The sequence below is a fragment of the Mixophyes fleayi genome, chromosome 7 (genome assembly GCF_038048845.1).
Source record: "Mixophyes fleayi isolate aMixFle1 chromosome 7, aMixFle1.hap1, whole genome shotgun sequence".
Classification (NCBI taxonomy): Eukaryota; Metazoa; Chordata; class Amphibia; order Anura; family Limnodynastidae; genus Mixophyes; species Mixophyes fleayi.
Window position 1 is genome coordinate 24,772,198 of NC_134408.1, and position 17,160 is coordinate 24,789,357.

Here is a 17,160-nt window from a genome sequence, read left to right on the forward strand (position 1 = left end):
GTATTTAAGCTGAACATACAAAACTCCACCTAAAAATAGATTTTCTGGGGTGGTGTTCATAAATGAATGCATTTCATATACATATAGTGACCGGCTTGGGGCAGGGTGGGCCATCTAAACCATAAAGCTTTCTACATCTAATGGCTGAGGCACGGTGTGCTATTAGACCTTACCATGCTGGCCACGTTGGCGACGGGTGAGCTTTTCAAATCAGAAGGGAACGGAGGAAGGCTATTTGCCATGCCAGGCTTGGTGGGAAGCTGAGGATTTACCCCCTGGGCTCGAATTTGTTGCCCTGGGCCTTGGTTGAAAGTCTGTCCGAAAGGGCCGTTACTGCCTTGAAGGCCAATCTGTGGAAGGAAAAATACAAATCGCAATATAAGTAAGATGCCAGTCCATAGAAATCTAAGTAATGATGTAAGAATCATGGAGAAAAGTGAAAAAATTTAAACCACGTTTATCAAATGTTTGAAGGCGTAAGCTGCAGAAATTATACCAATGGGTTGAGGTTGTATTAGGAATAAAAGACATTTAAGGCCAGCTAGCAACCGAATGAAGGCCCTCTGTGTTCATACACTAGTTTGACTTACAATTTTCCCTTGTACTCTAAACTTTACAAGATCACTTCCTGCGAAATTCTGCAACCTTACCAGAGAACGTCCTGTTCCAATACATAACACCACAGTACAGCGCTGAAAAATCACGTTAATTCTTGCTCAAAGCTAAGGTCATGGGAGAAGTACCAAGTTTCTACTATTACCAATAAAAAAAAGCAGCTAAATAATCTGTGCTCAGGACCCACCCACAAAGATTTTTCTTCAATTTATATTTTGAAATTCTCAGACCATACTAAATAAAACAAGTGTGCAGGTATCTACATTGTAACTCCTTTTATCAATGTATGAAATGAACGCAGCATCTGATTGGTTACTAGGGATTCAGTGTCTTCAGCAGCCAATGCACCTTCATAAAAGTCCCACTGAGTCAGCTTAACACAACAACTGACTGCACCTTGGACTCCAGAGTCCCCATATAAAATAACACCGCTAATATTAAATGTAGACTGTGTTCGACAAGTATTTACATGCAGGATCCATACAGATGTGCGACAATTCTATATTTTAGGAAGTTAGACAGGGAGCAATAGGACTATATACATACATTTATAAATATATATTTTTACAAATTAACCCCTTCATAAACAGAAGTAATCTGCACCATAACGACTGGAAACATTTTGGGGTTTTTGGAGCTGCCCTCCCTTTGCCAGGATTACCTTTTTTTTATAGTTCATGTAAGAAAATTAGATTTTTTTCAGAATAGACGAGAGCTTACTGGATTACATATATTATATTATGTGCATTAGAGAAGATGGGAGAGAGGGAGAAAAAAAAAAATTTCCCTGAACTTTTGTTATTTTTACTTTTAAATAGTTTGCACAATCACATGAAATGATCCCAAAATGTTGTCGCCTAGTTCTCCCAAGTATGAGGATACTAGAGAAGTATTCTTACTGGGGAGTGCTTAGGTCCAGGAGCAATGTTATGCAAATGAATATATTTTTATTTATTATTTTCAGCACCACTAATGTAAACTGGATCCAATAAGTAGTACCGCCATTAGTATTGCTTTATTGCTTTGCATAGGAGGCCTGACTCAGGTCGCCAATACACTTTACAGGAAATCCATGTCACATCCCATCCGGGTACAAAAGCGAAAGGGATAGCCATGTGCAAGTATCATGTGACTAGGAATACCTGTCTGCTTACTGGCGGCTGTGTATGACCAGTCACATCCAGACACTAGTGATCCAATAAAATCCGATTCTGCCTTATGTATTTCTTTATTAGAATCTTAGCCCAATGCACCGTCTGCTGTATACATACAACAGGTTAAACTAGTAACAAAACTCCAGGACAAGACAGCAGAGTAGGATAAATTGGTTCACAAATGCCTTTATGTATTCCTTTCCTTGCGCCATTTTTGCATATAAATAATGTATAAACAAATAAACACAATAAAAACAAAATTCTATAGTTTTAAACAATATTCTCTCTACAAATGCAGCCAATCAGTACAATTAAAACCAGTGACATCACTGAGGCACTGACGCCAAGGAAATGGATAGCTGCCATCTCTCTAGTTCCAAGTAAATTGCATATAGTACATTTTATTTAGGAGTTTTTCAAATCTTTCCCGCAAGCAACACACGGTCAGAATCGGTTTGAAGAAAAAGTTGTCTGATCAAGTAATGTCCCATTTGTGTTCACATGTGAACCCAAGACAATACATTCTGTGGAGACAAACAACTGAAAAGAGTTGTGCCCACTGAATCGAGACCCCTGGCTAAATGCTGCATAGCCGTATACGCTAAGGAACCCGACCTAGAACTAAAAGGACACAGAAGCACACCGTACCCTCAACTAAAACAACCGAAGAAAAAGTGTCTAGGGACCCCACCATTTATAAATGACCACGCCCAAAGAAATTGCAGTTTCAAATGCGCCAACACCTCAGTGTGTTCTTGTGTCAAGATCACAGGGTGGATCACCAAGCAGCCATCCAATCAGAGCTCTCAAGACAACAGGTGGAAACAGAGGATGTATCTCATGGATGTCAGCTGACATCAGACCCCCAGCCGTACCAAATATCTGTTACTTCTGTGCAGACTTTAATATACAGTGAACATATTAAGGCCAGTTACTGGCATTTAAACACTACACTTCATTTGCATTAAAGTGTAAAGCAAAAACCCATTGCAGCTAGTGAGAGATCACATCAGGATTACCGAGCAGCTCAGCAAGTCCCAGTCAACCGATTCTTCTTCAACAGGACTCCAGGAGGAGCAGTTTGCGTCTTAATAGTTTTTGTTTTAAATTTTTCGTAGATCACAAGATGATCTCCCTTGGATTTCCCTTTGGATTACAAATTAAAGGGCACTTAAATTTGGATTAAAACATTTAATTCCCACTGGATTATGACGGAACAGGATGATGTGCTTTTAGAATAAAGTGGCGAATGAGGGTTTCAGGTTTAACAAATAAAGTTTCAATTTTTAAAAGTGTTTTCTGGTGCTTCACTTTTTTTTTTTTTTTTTCCGTACTATTCTATAAATGGGTCATTAGAGCAGTGATGGACAAAAGACAGCTCTCCGAGCCTTCACCTGCAGGCCCAGCTACTTCTTGATATATGGTCACATTTGTTTGCTATAGCTTGTAACACTTGTTTAAAATGCCTGCTGATGGTCCTTCAACCCAGGTCTTTATATCCCTTAGAACACAGCCCCTTGGCTGGATTATCTCAAAGATGAAAAAATACCTCTCCTCTCTGCTCTGGGGGGCAAAGAGAGCGTGCATAAAATTGGCGACACTTTACAGGTCTAGAGCGTCAGGTGTCCTGGCCCTTCCTAATCTGACAACATATTATATCGCTGCTCAAGTGACACATTTGAGAGAGTGGGTCAGGAATTCCAAGGATTATACTATGTGCAGACTGAGCCCCCAGAGACATGGCACAGCTTCTCCAGCAGGTACGGAAAATGATCCATGTAGTGTTGGAGGGTACAGGTATTGACCCCGATTCACATATCTAGGAACACTCTAATCTTAAGGAATTATTTAAATTAAGGATGAACCAAACCCAAGCACTAATATGGAGTAATTTATCTTGGTTAATTGTATGTAGATAATGACCTTAAATGTTTTGCTAAATTAAAAGAAGATTTTTTTGAGTATCAGGTATTACAGACTCTTATAATTTACTAACGATCTCCCAGATACCACCACTTCAAGTCGTACCCCTGGTTGGCCACCTGTCCATTTATTCTTGCGATTGTTTACACTGTCCGACTCTCGAAAATGTTTGGCGATTGAGTTTCCTTAATGCTTGATATAGTTTTCTTTCACTGTTTTTGTTTGTTATATATTTCTTAGTACCCAAGGATACCTTTTGTTTGTAGTTATAGCAGTACTAGGGTTAGGTATTGCAGGATTTTGTTGTAAGTTTTCTGAAAAATGCTAATAAAAACAATTTGATTTAATACCGAAAATGCCTGCCGACATATTACATATAAGGGTCTTTCTTTGATGAAATGTATTGTTAATCTTATTAGCGAGATTAAGGGTCACGTGCTGCCCCTTTGAGACTAACATTATATTTGGACAACTTAGATGGCAAATTCTGTTTGCCATCCAAATGTCTTAGGTCACTGCCCAATATTTTAAATCTACTAGTAGTGCTTTTCCTATTAATTTCAATAGTCCATTCACTTCAATGGGGAAACACACTGGAAAGACCACTAAAATGAAGGGGCTGTTGAAATTGAAGGGTAAAGCTCTGCAACACATATCAATACTACATGACAACCACATATTGGATGTATGCACAAACGCGCCAGCAGTGGGTATCCAGGCTAAGGTGCACTGTGCCATCACATGATGTAACCCAATGTGACTTATTACAAAGCACAACACAAACCAAGCAAAAGCGATACTAGCTACCACAACGTAAAAGCCAAAAACATACAGTGAAGAAATAGAACCAGACGTAAGTGCAGTAGCTTAAAGAGGAGAACACTTATCTGTACTATGATACCTTGCCCGGATGTGAAAATCAGATAGAGCATTAGAACACTATGCAAATTATATTGTGAATAAATGTATTTGTTTTTCTTCATTCCTACATTTAGGGGTCAAACACAGCCACCTCATTGCTTTCAATATAAAGAACCTTTAAGCGGATGGACTTGCAGCTTCCTATCAAAGCTCTTGGCACAAGAAGAGTCTGAGCACAGTAATTCAGATTCCAATCGCTGCTTGCTTTTTACATTGAACACAATCTGGACAGCAGCTTTATTTCCGTTGCCCTGGGACACGACAAACTCTGCTCATATAAAGACATAACTTAAAAGAAAACGAGCAATGTATTTAGTGGAACTTCCAGGAGAGCATGCACCAGCCAATAAGTCATCTGTAGGTATATAACTCCTGTAAGCTTTTCAGGGGATGCTGCTAAAACAAGCATGACCGATATCTAGTCGGGGATATCTGCGTAACTAGAGAATTTCCATAGGAGCTTACAGGTCCACTTAAAGGACATTGTTCACGTTACAGTGCAGTTCTTCTTAGCTATCGCAAAGCAAAGTTTATTAACTATACTGCTTTATATCCATCTATATTTTTCTCTAAAGCAATGCAAATAAACTACTTATTGGAAGTCTAATTTGTGTCTTACTACATGCTATTACTATATTACTACATGCTACTGATCCATGCCAGAGAACGCATGCATAGGTGCCTGACTCTTACAAAAAGCCTTAGCCTGCCTCTCACAAGGCTTATCATGTTATGTTATCTGAACAGGGAAGAAAATAAAAATAAAAATTTAGCAAATGCACTTTGGAGCACATTGCAATAGAAGCTCGTAAATGCCTCTCTCAGAAGCCACCGAGTTGCTTAGAACGCTGGAGGTGGTCCTGCCCCTTTTAAGCAACTGTCACCTCTCAAACAATATAAACATACAGGAGCAACTCTACATATTCAGATGTAACTATCCTCATCCAATAAGCAGCCTCCTAGCTGGCCTTGTGACCAATAGCAAGGCAGGATAGTAGGAAGTCAGTGTGAAGCCGAGCAGACTAGGTGTACCAATGAGAAATAACAGTGTACATAGTGGCTACTGCTGTGAGAACACACCACAGTGCGTCAGCGTTGTCCCTATCAGTGCATGTTATGTGTATGCAGACTGCTTCATCTATCCCAGGGTGAGGGAACATGTCGCTTGTCAGCTAGTGTGGAACTACAAGTCCCAGCATGCACTGCCAGGCTCTGATCTAGCCCTTTATTAGCATCAAAGTGACTCTGGCAAGTTCATGGTATATTTATAAGTCAATAGTACATAATGACTATATATGTGGATCAATGGATAGCTATAGATGGATCCATTCTGTACTTGTCACTTCCCAGAGCATCTTTATTGGTCCAGTGGTATAATCATCCCTAATTAAAACAATACGTATTTTAGTTTTCCTACTTTTGTGTTATGTATTTAATATATTCACCTGCATAGACACCACTTGTTTATTTTAATTATTTTAACAATTTAAGAAAAAAAAAATGACCGCTATTTTTTTTTTTTTAACCAAGTTTCATGAGGGTGCAACCCGGAATTTATAGTGACTACTGCAGCACACATTTCACATTATAAGCCTTGTGGTACAAATATTATGGAATGCATGACAAGCAACTAACAAGGAACATATTGATCTACAGAGTAGAACCAACCAAACCATTACGTACTTTAGTCATGGGTCCTGCCTGAGCAGTGGTCATTCCCGTGTGAGCCGGCATAGTCGCTGTACCTTGCGTCAATGTTTCGGCAAGGACGCTGCCAGGGTTAGATTGCAAGGTAGAAGAGTTGTACTGCATGCCTGCCCCTCGACCTCTGCTACCTGGGCCCAGTGAGCCGTTCAGGACCTGTCCCTGTGCTGGCTGGGCTTGGCTCATTAGTGTGTGCCCAGCATTGTTATTCAACAGTGCTTGATGTCCTTGGTTGAAGTTAGAGTTCATGCAGATACCTGCGGGTGCCTGTGGAGCTGCAGGACTGCCCGCCACCATGCCGACCTGCTTTTGTGATTGGGAGGTGGCTACAGATTGGCCAGGTGTGCCAGCTGTTTGCTTGTTTAATCCAGATGGAGGAGTGACAGACAGCCCTTGGTTGAGTGGGCTCTTGTTGAGGCCACCCATGTTGCCAAGGCCTGGGCTGTTTTGTTGGCCCTGACCTCCCATACTTTGTTGCACAGGACTACCGGAGCCTCCTCTTCCCATTCCGGCGCCTAGTCCTGGGTTTCCTCCACGAAGGAGATCAGAAAGCTGCTTGTTTTGGGAAACTGCATCCTGTCCTAGACCGCCACCAGTGCCCAAGAGGTTTAGATCTCCATTGGGAATTAACTCATCAGGAAGGTCATTTTCCAAGTCAAAGAAAGATCCAAAATCTGTAAAGACAGAAGGAAATAAATCAATGCTGCCAAGTTTAATTAAAGCTGAATTATTCTCTTAAAAACTTCAAACCTCTTCCACTCCACCCAATGTATGCCTTTCCCAGCAGCCCTCATTGACCCATTTCACTACCCACCCTCACATCAGTCCACCGTCTTCTGAGGACCATTAGAGAGGTCATAGTGTTGGACAACTATTGAATAGTTAACACCAGATTGTTTTAACTATCAATTCACACTATAAAGCTCCACTTTCAGTTTAAGTGTCCAAAAAGGAGTATCACTTTCACAGTTTCTAAAATATTAGAACGCCAATCACACCAAATTCACTTCCATCTTTTCAGTCAGCTCAACTTGTGATACAAACCACAATTTTCTAGAAGGTTCACTAGACAGAAAAACAATAGCAAGTACATAAAGTGTGGCATTTGAAATCCTTTGCCTTCTATTTTTCCACAAACCTCTGCCATTTTTGAGGATGTCACAAGTATTTTCCTCCAAGCCACCCTTCCTGCAACCACATTCCTTTCTACAAGTGCAACAGTTTCTTCGGACTGACATCACCAACAGACAGGAGCCATTAGTGGGTCATGCTACAAAATATCCACACTTTCAAACATTGAAAAATAATTTGCGTCCTATCAATTCTATGAATCCACCCGTCACCCATGCCAGGGAGTGGAGCTTCCAAAATGTGAACTAAAATACTCATGTAAATGATAGATAACACCATAAAGCACTGTTACAAAGCATGCATCATTTTAGTATTTTTTTTTTATATAAAAGATAACCCCCCATCTGTTTTGGAGTCTTGTAACTGAACGAAAGTTGAATATTGGAAAAAGAAAACCTACAAGTCACAGGTTCCAGCGGTGCAATATAAGAAAAATACAGTTTAAAGCTTTGAAATTTTAAAACCCTAAAATGTACTTTTTCATATAGGGAATGTTTGGTGCTTCTAAAAGTCTGCCAGTCCAAATAGGAAATACAATTTCTGCTTGTTTCCCTTTAACATTCTGTTTATTGTGCAGACGGTATAGTGACATTCCCTGTGCTGCTGTGAGCGAGTGCTCAGGGTTTTGCCTGCTGACATCTTGCAGGTTTTAAGATGAATTAGTAACATTTAAATGAGCACGTGCCGGGCAACACATTTGGGGAGCGAGTGCCATGCAGCAATTACAAGCTGCACATTGTACAGCTGGGGCAAGCTGTTTAATAATACATCATAACATACAAATAACTCAGAGCTGTATTGCTGTAATATCTCCCCCCACGTATGTACGAAGGCTGATAAAGCCAGCTCAGATACCATTCATTAAATGGGACACTTCCAGTTGTATACAGGTACGTTCCACCAGCACAGGGGAAACCACTCAATCCAAAATGAATACTGAAAGGAAAACTTTTTGTGGTCCAGGGGGATTTATTTTTGTAGCTCTTCAATATAACAAAAAATAAACTTTGGCTACCACTGTATCTAAACACATAGGACAATGAGAATCAAATCTTTCTGGAACAATGTTAGAAAGTGGAGTTCCTCCTGAACTAATCCAACAATGACGTTCTGATATAACTGATTTTAGACGATTGATCACTCAAATGTGGACAACTCAAATACTGATCATGAAACAGCAGCTTACTAAAGGAACACACAACTGCTTTATTTGTATAAGGAAAAAAAAAAAGCATTCATATATTCTAAAAATTAAAAATATGCTCCCTCCTCTATCTGCAATCGGCCCCTTCCCAAATGCAAGTAAAAGTAATTCACTTGCATACGAAAATTTTATTTAAAGGGCAACAGGGAGCAAAAAGAACTTCCGAAAACCTCTCAGAGCTGCTCGCTGTGCGTAACCAACTCACTCTCCCCCGCAAAGGTTTATAGCCAAAAATAGAACAAAAATACAGACCACACACAAAAGTAATAGTATCCCTTTAAGTAGACATGCATTCTTCCCTGTATTACAGCTACGTTGAACACACAGATAAGGAGGGGTTACCAGAGAGACAATAGGATATAGCCAATATCTATGAAAGGCACAAATAAAGCAAAATGTAACCTAAAAAAAAAAAAAAAATGACAAAAACAACACTCAGTTCACCCACGTGGCAGAGACTGATGAGAATCACTACATGTTCCCTATATAGCGCAGCATAATGCAATTAACGCTAAATACACAGATACTAAGCATGATAAAAAATTAAATGAATGTAGACGGACTTTAAATAAGCAATTCCCCCTTTCAATTAATATAAATTTCTAACACTCACTAACGTCCTTTACTTTTTGGATTAGAGGTACTACTTAATTCATGTAAATACTTTGGCAATTGTCAAATTTATACAGGTTGTCATGGAAAAACTAGCAAAGTGACCATTACCCCATTACACGCCCCCCACCCACTACCGCTTTAACTAAATACAAAGACCCTAAGCAAAAAGCACAGCGAATACGTTACACAGGTTATACATCATTTAGGGTGACTGATGTAATTAATAAAATACCATGGTGTCCCCAGCCCAGACCTATCACTATAATAATTGTTTGTACTATCCACTTCCCTTTCTCTTTTTTTAAACTGGAAGCCTTTTAGGAACAGCTGATCCAACTTCAAAAATATCTTCTGCTATCACATTATGGAAAGTTTCCAGAAACTGTTGATACGAAAGCAGGGTCTTCTGAAGAGAAGCAGCTTACTTTACTTTAGCTGCGGCTCCTCCTCTAAAGTTGACAGCAGCCAAACAATTAGAGAAGCCGCAGTGGTTACTAATGTTAGGGTTGAGGGCTAGCGTTGTGTGCAGTAAAATGATTAGCACTGAATGGAATATGTCTTGACCATAATACAAAGCTTAAAGCACTACATCCCTAATCCTAACCCCAAACCTAACATTAACAGCCACAATGGTATGGTGTAGCTCAAGATACTGTGAAATGGACACTACCCTACTGGATGCATGAGAGGGAACTGTCCTACATATAGAGGAACTGCCCAAAATTAAGATGGGCAACAGAAGCAAAGGTAAGGCCTAAACAAAGTCTGATTCCTCCATCAGATATCTTTACTATTGCAGTTTCACCCAATAGAATAGACTAGATGGGGGGGACGGACAAACAGCCATACCCCCTCCATTGCCACACACCCCCATATATTGTAAAGCATTAGGATAGTAAACCCAATGTGAGACATAGATATTAATTTTGCTTTAAATTACTTAAATCACTTATATTGTATTATATACACTATAAATAACATTACAGCATAAAGATTACAGTGTATACTGTAATGAAAAAAAAACAAAAAAAAACACTACAGTTGTCTTAACCCAGACCCTCCACCAAAGAACAAAATAAATAAATAAAATGTTAACCACAAGAACCATTGGAGTATAGTATATCTGTTCACTTCCTCCCTTGCCATTAGATCATCAGGTTTTGTAAGAGCCAGACAGGATGACCTGAGGAGACGTTAAAGGTGAACTAGGGATAAGGAATGATGGTAGCATGTAAACCCCACTGACTGTATATTCCTTGGCACGAAACACTTGGAAACAAAACAAATCTATCCTAATGTCAGCTACTATTCTTGTGTGGAAAAAGGCGATGACTTTCTTTTATTGGAGAAACTGAAGAAACATACTAGCTAAGAACTATGTCTTTACATTTCAAACATGTGGGGTCTTTGTTTATTGTTCCAACTCAGTTTTTGCTCAGTAGGGTCTCATTTCAAGTTAAATATTAGCGATACTGTGACAATCTGTAGCGGAAATAAAGTTGAAGCTGCACAGAAGGCAAGATCTCTGCACCATCAGAGCTGTAGGTTGGTGGGTGATTGAGAAGTAAAGAAGTATACGTAAAGCTGACCACACACAGATATGTTTGCTGATGATCAACCTTAGAACTGTGCAGGGGTTATGGCTACATTATGGTAAGTCGTCAGAATGGGGACAAATGATATACCCACCCATTAACACATCTTTTGTCCTGAAAATGTTAACGGCACTTGGCTGTGCTTCTTAAAGCTCCCCAACCAAGCAGAGAATGTCGAAGTCCCCAGGGATCGTGTTATGATCCCCCCCTCCAGGACCATCCTTTACTATATGGTAGCAAAGCTTTAACATCCAGAATGTCTGTGGGGATACCTCAGGCCAATGTCATGGCAGGAAATCGCCACTCATTTATGTGCGCAAAAAAATGAGCAAATTTCTATCGTAATTGTCAGCAATGCGGACAGCCGGACATTGCGGTGAGGACGGCGCAGCACTCTGCCGGGAACAGAGTCTCTCCCTAAGTATTCCACACATGTACTTATGTAACGCTCCATATGGCCACAGCAAGCAAAACATTCTGAATTTCACTATAGGGCATACATTTAAAAGGGGTTATGCACTTTAGAACAAACCTGTACTTTATATAAAGTGGACAATCTATTCACCACACCAGGCAATTCCATTTGGTAGACAGATCCACAGACAGAGACAAACTGTAGATTTACCCTCATAATTTTATTGACACCATCAATTCTAGGAAAATTCTGTTAAAACAATTTTTTAAAATTACGGGAGAAACTGTCACAGCATAAGAGGCATAAAGAGACACTGAAATTTATGGGTGAAGCACACAATACTAATTTTAATAAATGTGTTTGCGGTACAACAATTAAGCGGTCATATTAGAATGACTAAAGACAATGTTCTTTGTTCTCAACAATTGTCAAAGCATTAGTTCTGACAACTAAATAACTTTCACAAAACTCATGCACATACCTCAAAACATACACCAGTGTAACATTTACCAATGTAAGGGCACATGCCACCCAATATTGTCACTTAGTTATTGAATTGATAAAGCACCGGCAATTAAGTAAACTTTAGCGTAAAAAAATAAATAAAAAATAAAGAGATTTTAAGGCATAAAAAGGACTTAACATGTTGCTTACCAGAAACAGGGAAATCCCAAAAATGCAGGACTTCAATTTAAATATGTGATAGAAGGAAAATAGTGTCAATTATTTTCTGTGCCAAACATGTGATGAAGTTTCCAAATATGCCCCTATGTGATTACACATATCCCCCAGAAGCCCCCTGCCAGCATTCCCACACGTGCCTGGCTGGAGAATTTAGCAGTCCAGTATTACACCTTGAGAGCTACAATTGAACACCTACCCAGACAAAGCCCTAAAGTGTTGCGTGAAATTATTTTTTTTTCCCTGCGGAAGGAGATATTAAGCAGATGCCAAGGGATGACTATCTCACAAATAACACATGTACAAGACCCACCTGTGTGTCTGTAGACCCTTGTACTTGGAGAGTGGTTGTGTTGGAACATAGTTCTTTAAAGACTAACTAAGGCCAAGAAGACCACTTTCAGAATGTGCTACGCTCCTTCCTGGGCTATGCGTAGAAGCAAGAAGAGCAGTGGCAGCGTGTGCAAGATTTTGGGGACCTCAGGTAAGTACATTTTTTTTGAGATAGTGTATATCTTCTATTACAAACACAATCAGCGAAGATAATGAACATTTGTTGGTTATACTCACACAGAAGAAAGGGTGATGTTCTCCAATAAAATACAACAGTTGGCAAACTTCTGACTATACTACACATTAAGCTAACCACACAGCCTGTATTACACCATGTTATTGCATGCCAGGTAGACAAAAAACTAAGACTGACAGGGCCTTAGGGAATTTAAGAGTAAATATTAGTTGTGTCATATTAGACCAATCCGTAGAGTTCTCTGGGAAAAGAGGTTGATCACATAGGCAGCTTTGGTCTGCAACTAAAAAATCAAAGTGAATGACCACTACAAAGGACCGAGCCTGTGAATCTTGGACTGATCCTTACTACAGATGCAGCAAAGTTTAACTGACATGTAATGCATCACCTGCCATTCATTTCAATGATGTGATGTGTTAAAGCCGCTCTACGTCCTGATGCATTAAAGGGGCTCCGTGGAGAGTCTTTCCGCTGAAGAACGGGGCGGTGCAACTCATTTGGAGGGAGGTGCGAGCCTGAGGACCAATGAAAAGCCACAACCGTAGAAACCCCTTTCTGCTCTGATTTTGACGTGAACGAAAATGTTCACCACTTGAGATGATCAATCTGAAGTATGCTACATCTGTACATTTGGGTTGCAAGCTGTATTCTCTTTCATAACAAAAAGCTCAAATTGGTCAGGCCAAAAAAAATGGAAATACCTCCATAAAAGGGGATAATTACTGTGTCATCATCATACAATCAACAGAAGAAAAGAGTGTGTCGAAATGTTAAGGACAGAGGTGATTTGTAGCAATGCCAGGTCTTCTCTGCCAGTGATGCTATCCAGATAAAGTGTACAGACACAGAAGATGCAGGAAACATCCTATAATAAGCCTGAATTCCCTACTGACCCCAATACTATTAGTAACAAACAATTGGCGCACTTCACACTGTGTCACTAGTACCGCTCTGTTACACTAATACAGCCCTGCAGTATGGACTTCTCCTGAACCGTTCTCTTCAGTCATTTGTACAGCTCCACCTCCCTCTTGTAAAATAGCAGGGAGCCAGCTACTCAGAATTGCTTTCTGCAAAGTGAGGCACCCATCACAGTGAGGAAGAAAGTTAAATGTTTTTTTAATTTCCTTTACATGGATAAAAGGCATGAAGAGATTGGCATGGTAGAAATGTGAGCATCAGCAAGCAGTGTTCATATTATATTCTCATAAACGCATTCGAACAGATAAGATTGTCAGGCTGACTGTTTTAGTGCATGCGGAGGGGCTTTTAGTAAAGACCCCAACTAGCCTAATATTCAGTCATCAACAATAATTCACAAGAAGAGGAAGATCTCATGTATGTACTGTCAATGTGATGACACTGGACATGTATCAGTAAATCAAGCTCTGGGGAAAGCCACCCTTCTATATTCAAGTGGTTCATAAACAATCAAAATGTATAAAATAAAAAATACAGAAAAAAAAAAAAACAGACATTCAACACACAAAGTATACCACAAGGCATGATGGGAAGTGTAGTTTTGGTTACTTAGTAATCTGCTAGGTAATACAGGCTTTTAGCAATTTTGATTAATTTCTGGCTTCAACCAATCACCAGGGCTCCAAACAAAGCCTAGAACAGCTTCGATGGAAATACAAAGAACCAAGGCAAATGGAATATTCAAAATACATTTTGGGCTTGTTTTTATTTTTTAAAGGCCAATTCCATTATTCGGGTTAATTTTTCTCAAAATGTAATTGGCCATCTCCTAACCTGAATCGTGAGCATCCTACCCTAGGGAATGCCTTCTTCTGTGCTGTAGGTATCTTCGATTAAATCAGGCAGTGGGCCAGAGCAGACACAACCAAAGCAGTCACTTGCAGCGCCATCAATTAACCAAAAGTGGAATTCAATTTTAATCTTTAACATTCCTTGGTTCAGAAAGAAGAATATGTTTGAGTTTGAAAAAAATCTGTTTAGTTAACACCTGGTTTATAAGGTCTTCAAGATATAAGTTAGTAGCAAGCTGACATACCCTCCATATCAGCAGAAATGTCACATGGCAAATACAATATACACAAACCTCTGAGAGCTTCTTGAAAACTCAAGCTGGCTCCTAGTCTCCTGTTCCTCTATTTAATGGGGATTACACAGTGGTGTTCACACCTTGTCTAGGACATGAAAACCACACTGACAACTAGGTATGATGGATAGCAAAACAGTATATTTAAACAAGATATGGAGTGATTACGGCCACTACTGCACCAGCTGAACAAGAGTTGGGAGCTCTAATCAGTCTTTTCCTGAGTGGAGATAGCAGACATTCCTATTACCCATGTTCTTCTATGAGGAGACTGGATGGGTCGATAAACTATTTCCACCAATTCACATTTTGTAGGAAACATTCACACAAGCCTGTGTCCCATATCTAGAACAGGTCAGAGCATTGGAGCTAGGTGTCTAGTCTCATTCCAACAAGACCTGCACAATAAACTGGACACAGACCTCCAACGCTGTGCCTATTGCTGGTATTTAAAGAAAACAGAATTTATAAGTGCTCAGCAAATAAACAGCATTAAACATGTTACATTATTGCCACAACAAACCCCAGCAGAACAAAAAGTTAGTGTATCCATTCTGGAAATTTTAGCTTAGCAAAGAGGATCCCACCAGGACTACTGGTGCTCCACAACAGGGAGCTGCTCCCCAGCCTCGGAGAAGCAATGAATATTTAGGGTTCAAAGGCCCCTTCTGCCTCTGAACATGCAGTCTACCAAAACGAATAAAAATATAATGGTGTTCGGAGAAAAAGAAAGTCGCAAAGTTCTAGCATCTATGAGCAAGCAAACGATCATCTACACAGCTTTTACATCCATAGCAATAAATCTCGTTTACGTCTGCGTTTTCTAGATGAAGTGGACAGCTTAATTCATTGTTATGTTTATAAATGTCATTAGAGATGGAGGGACCCCGATCCTGCACACCCTCCCCATCTTTGGACCCCAGCTACTGAGGGAGCAAAGCTCCTTTATTTTTCTGTTCTTGACCCTATACAAATAAGACCACTGTATAATAAGAGGATTCTGGCTGTTTCTGCCTTTATAACTCACTTGAGTCAAATACATGTATTTAGTATCCCTAAACTCATAGAGTGAGATGAGTACATGTTACAGTCATTTTCTGGGATTGCAGTGTCTGGAAATTTTTTTTTTTTTTTTTTATTACAGTTTTCCCTAGTTAACTGTCAAATAAAACATTAAAAAGAACTTGTATTTCTCAAACTGAGAAAATAAATTAAAAAAAACACACAAAAAAAAAAAAAAGGAACACAGAACGCAAACATTTTAGTCCCCGAATCTACACAAACAAAATATATATAGCTGTCGATTTTGTATGGGTAAATTAAGAGACTAAAAAAGGTATTGCTGTCAAAGAGTCGCAGATTGAAACGATAACGAGACCGAAGTAATTAGGGAGAACTCAGATTTCATACACCATGAGCATGAGAGAGAGAGAGATAAAGATAGATATATAGATGCACACACATACCCATAGATTGTAAGCTTGTGAGCAGGGCCTTCTCACCTCTTTGATTTACCCAGTTTGTTTATTAGTTTACAATGTTTGTCCCCAATTGTAAAGCACTACGGAATATGTTGGTGCTATATAAATAAATGATGATGATATACAGGTTGCACTGCACTTTGGGAAAAACAATAATAAGCGGTGGTTTTGGATACGGCACTACTCCACCAAACATGCAGAGGTTTATAGAACACATAAATGTGTTACACTATTACATCAGGTAATAACATACATATGATTTCCCGCAGAAGAAAAAATAATTCCAATTAATGTATATTTTCAAGATATGATTTAATAGGTTAGTCTGATAGTATGAGGTGCTGCTTCCAGTAGTAATGTATTGTACATACGTATATTCAGAAAATCAATACACTTTAATTGGTTCCGTAAATATATACCTGGAGTCTATCTATGGTAGTTATATTATACAGATGTCTTGTGATGGGGTCTTGAAAATACCAACAATTCATAAATAGTGATCATATAAGGTAAGTGTATTGTGTTTCCATCATATGGACATGAGAAACATACAGTCACGTGTGGTTTACACAAATGAGGTATAGGGTCAGTGTCACTTTGATGAGTATGTCACTATAATATGTCAGTAAAGACCCAGAGATCCACAGTAATAAGGAATATAAACAGTCCTGGTAAATGTATTATTGTGTTAATCTTCAAATCACACGGAACCAATTAAAGTGTATTGATTTTTTGAATATACGTACCTGACCAAGACTCTGAAATTTTAATATTTCGCTTTTTAACAACACAGTTTTATTTGCATGACTAATAAATAGTAGTTTTATAGTGTAGTGTCCATTTATTTATTTTTTTCATTTCTATCCACTCTTGGTTTTATCCACAATGAAGTGTCCCTTCAACAATACAGGATTTTCTCCATGAGTGTGCCTTCCATACAAGTAGTACTTCTCCTTCTCTCCTATTATATACATCAGGTAATAGCCTCACAGTACTATGACTGATGCGTCCATATCAGAGATTCAACTCTAATGAGTGCCTAATTAAGTCTGCACCAATTCACATATCAATATATACCCAGTATTAAAAAGGCACAATTTAATCTAATTATCTAAAGCACCAAAAGC

The 17,160-nt window shown here is 39.2% G+C and overlaps 1 protein-coding gene across 4 annotated transcripts in view; it reads right to left on the reverse strand.

Annotated features, from left to right (window-relative positions):
- CREBBP (CREB binding lysine acetyltransferase) overlaps window positions 1-17,160 on the reverse strand; it is a 41,982-nt gene that overhangs the window by 19,217 nt on the left and 5,605 nt on the right. For all 4 annotated transcript variants that reach the window (XM_075179419.1, XM_075179417.1, XM_075179418.1 and 1 more), the window contains exons 2-3: window positions 6,297-6,991; window positions 174-350 (exon numbers count right to left, since the gene is read on the reverse strand). In XM_075179419.1, coding sequence (XP_075035520.1) covers window positions 174-350; window positions 6,297-6,991 — 872 coding nt within the window. The remainder of the gene's footprint in view (window positions 1-173; window positions 351-6,296; window positions 6,992-17,160) is intronic.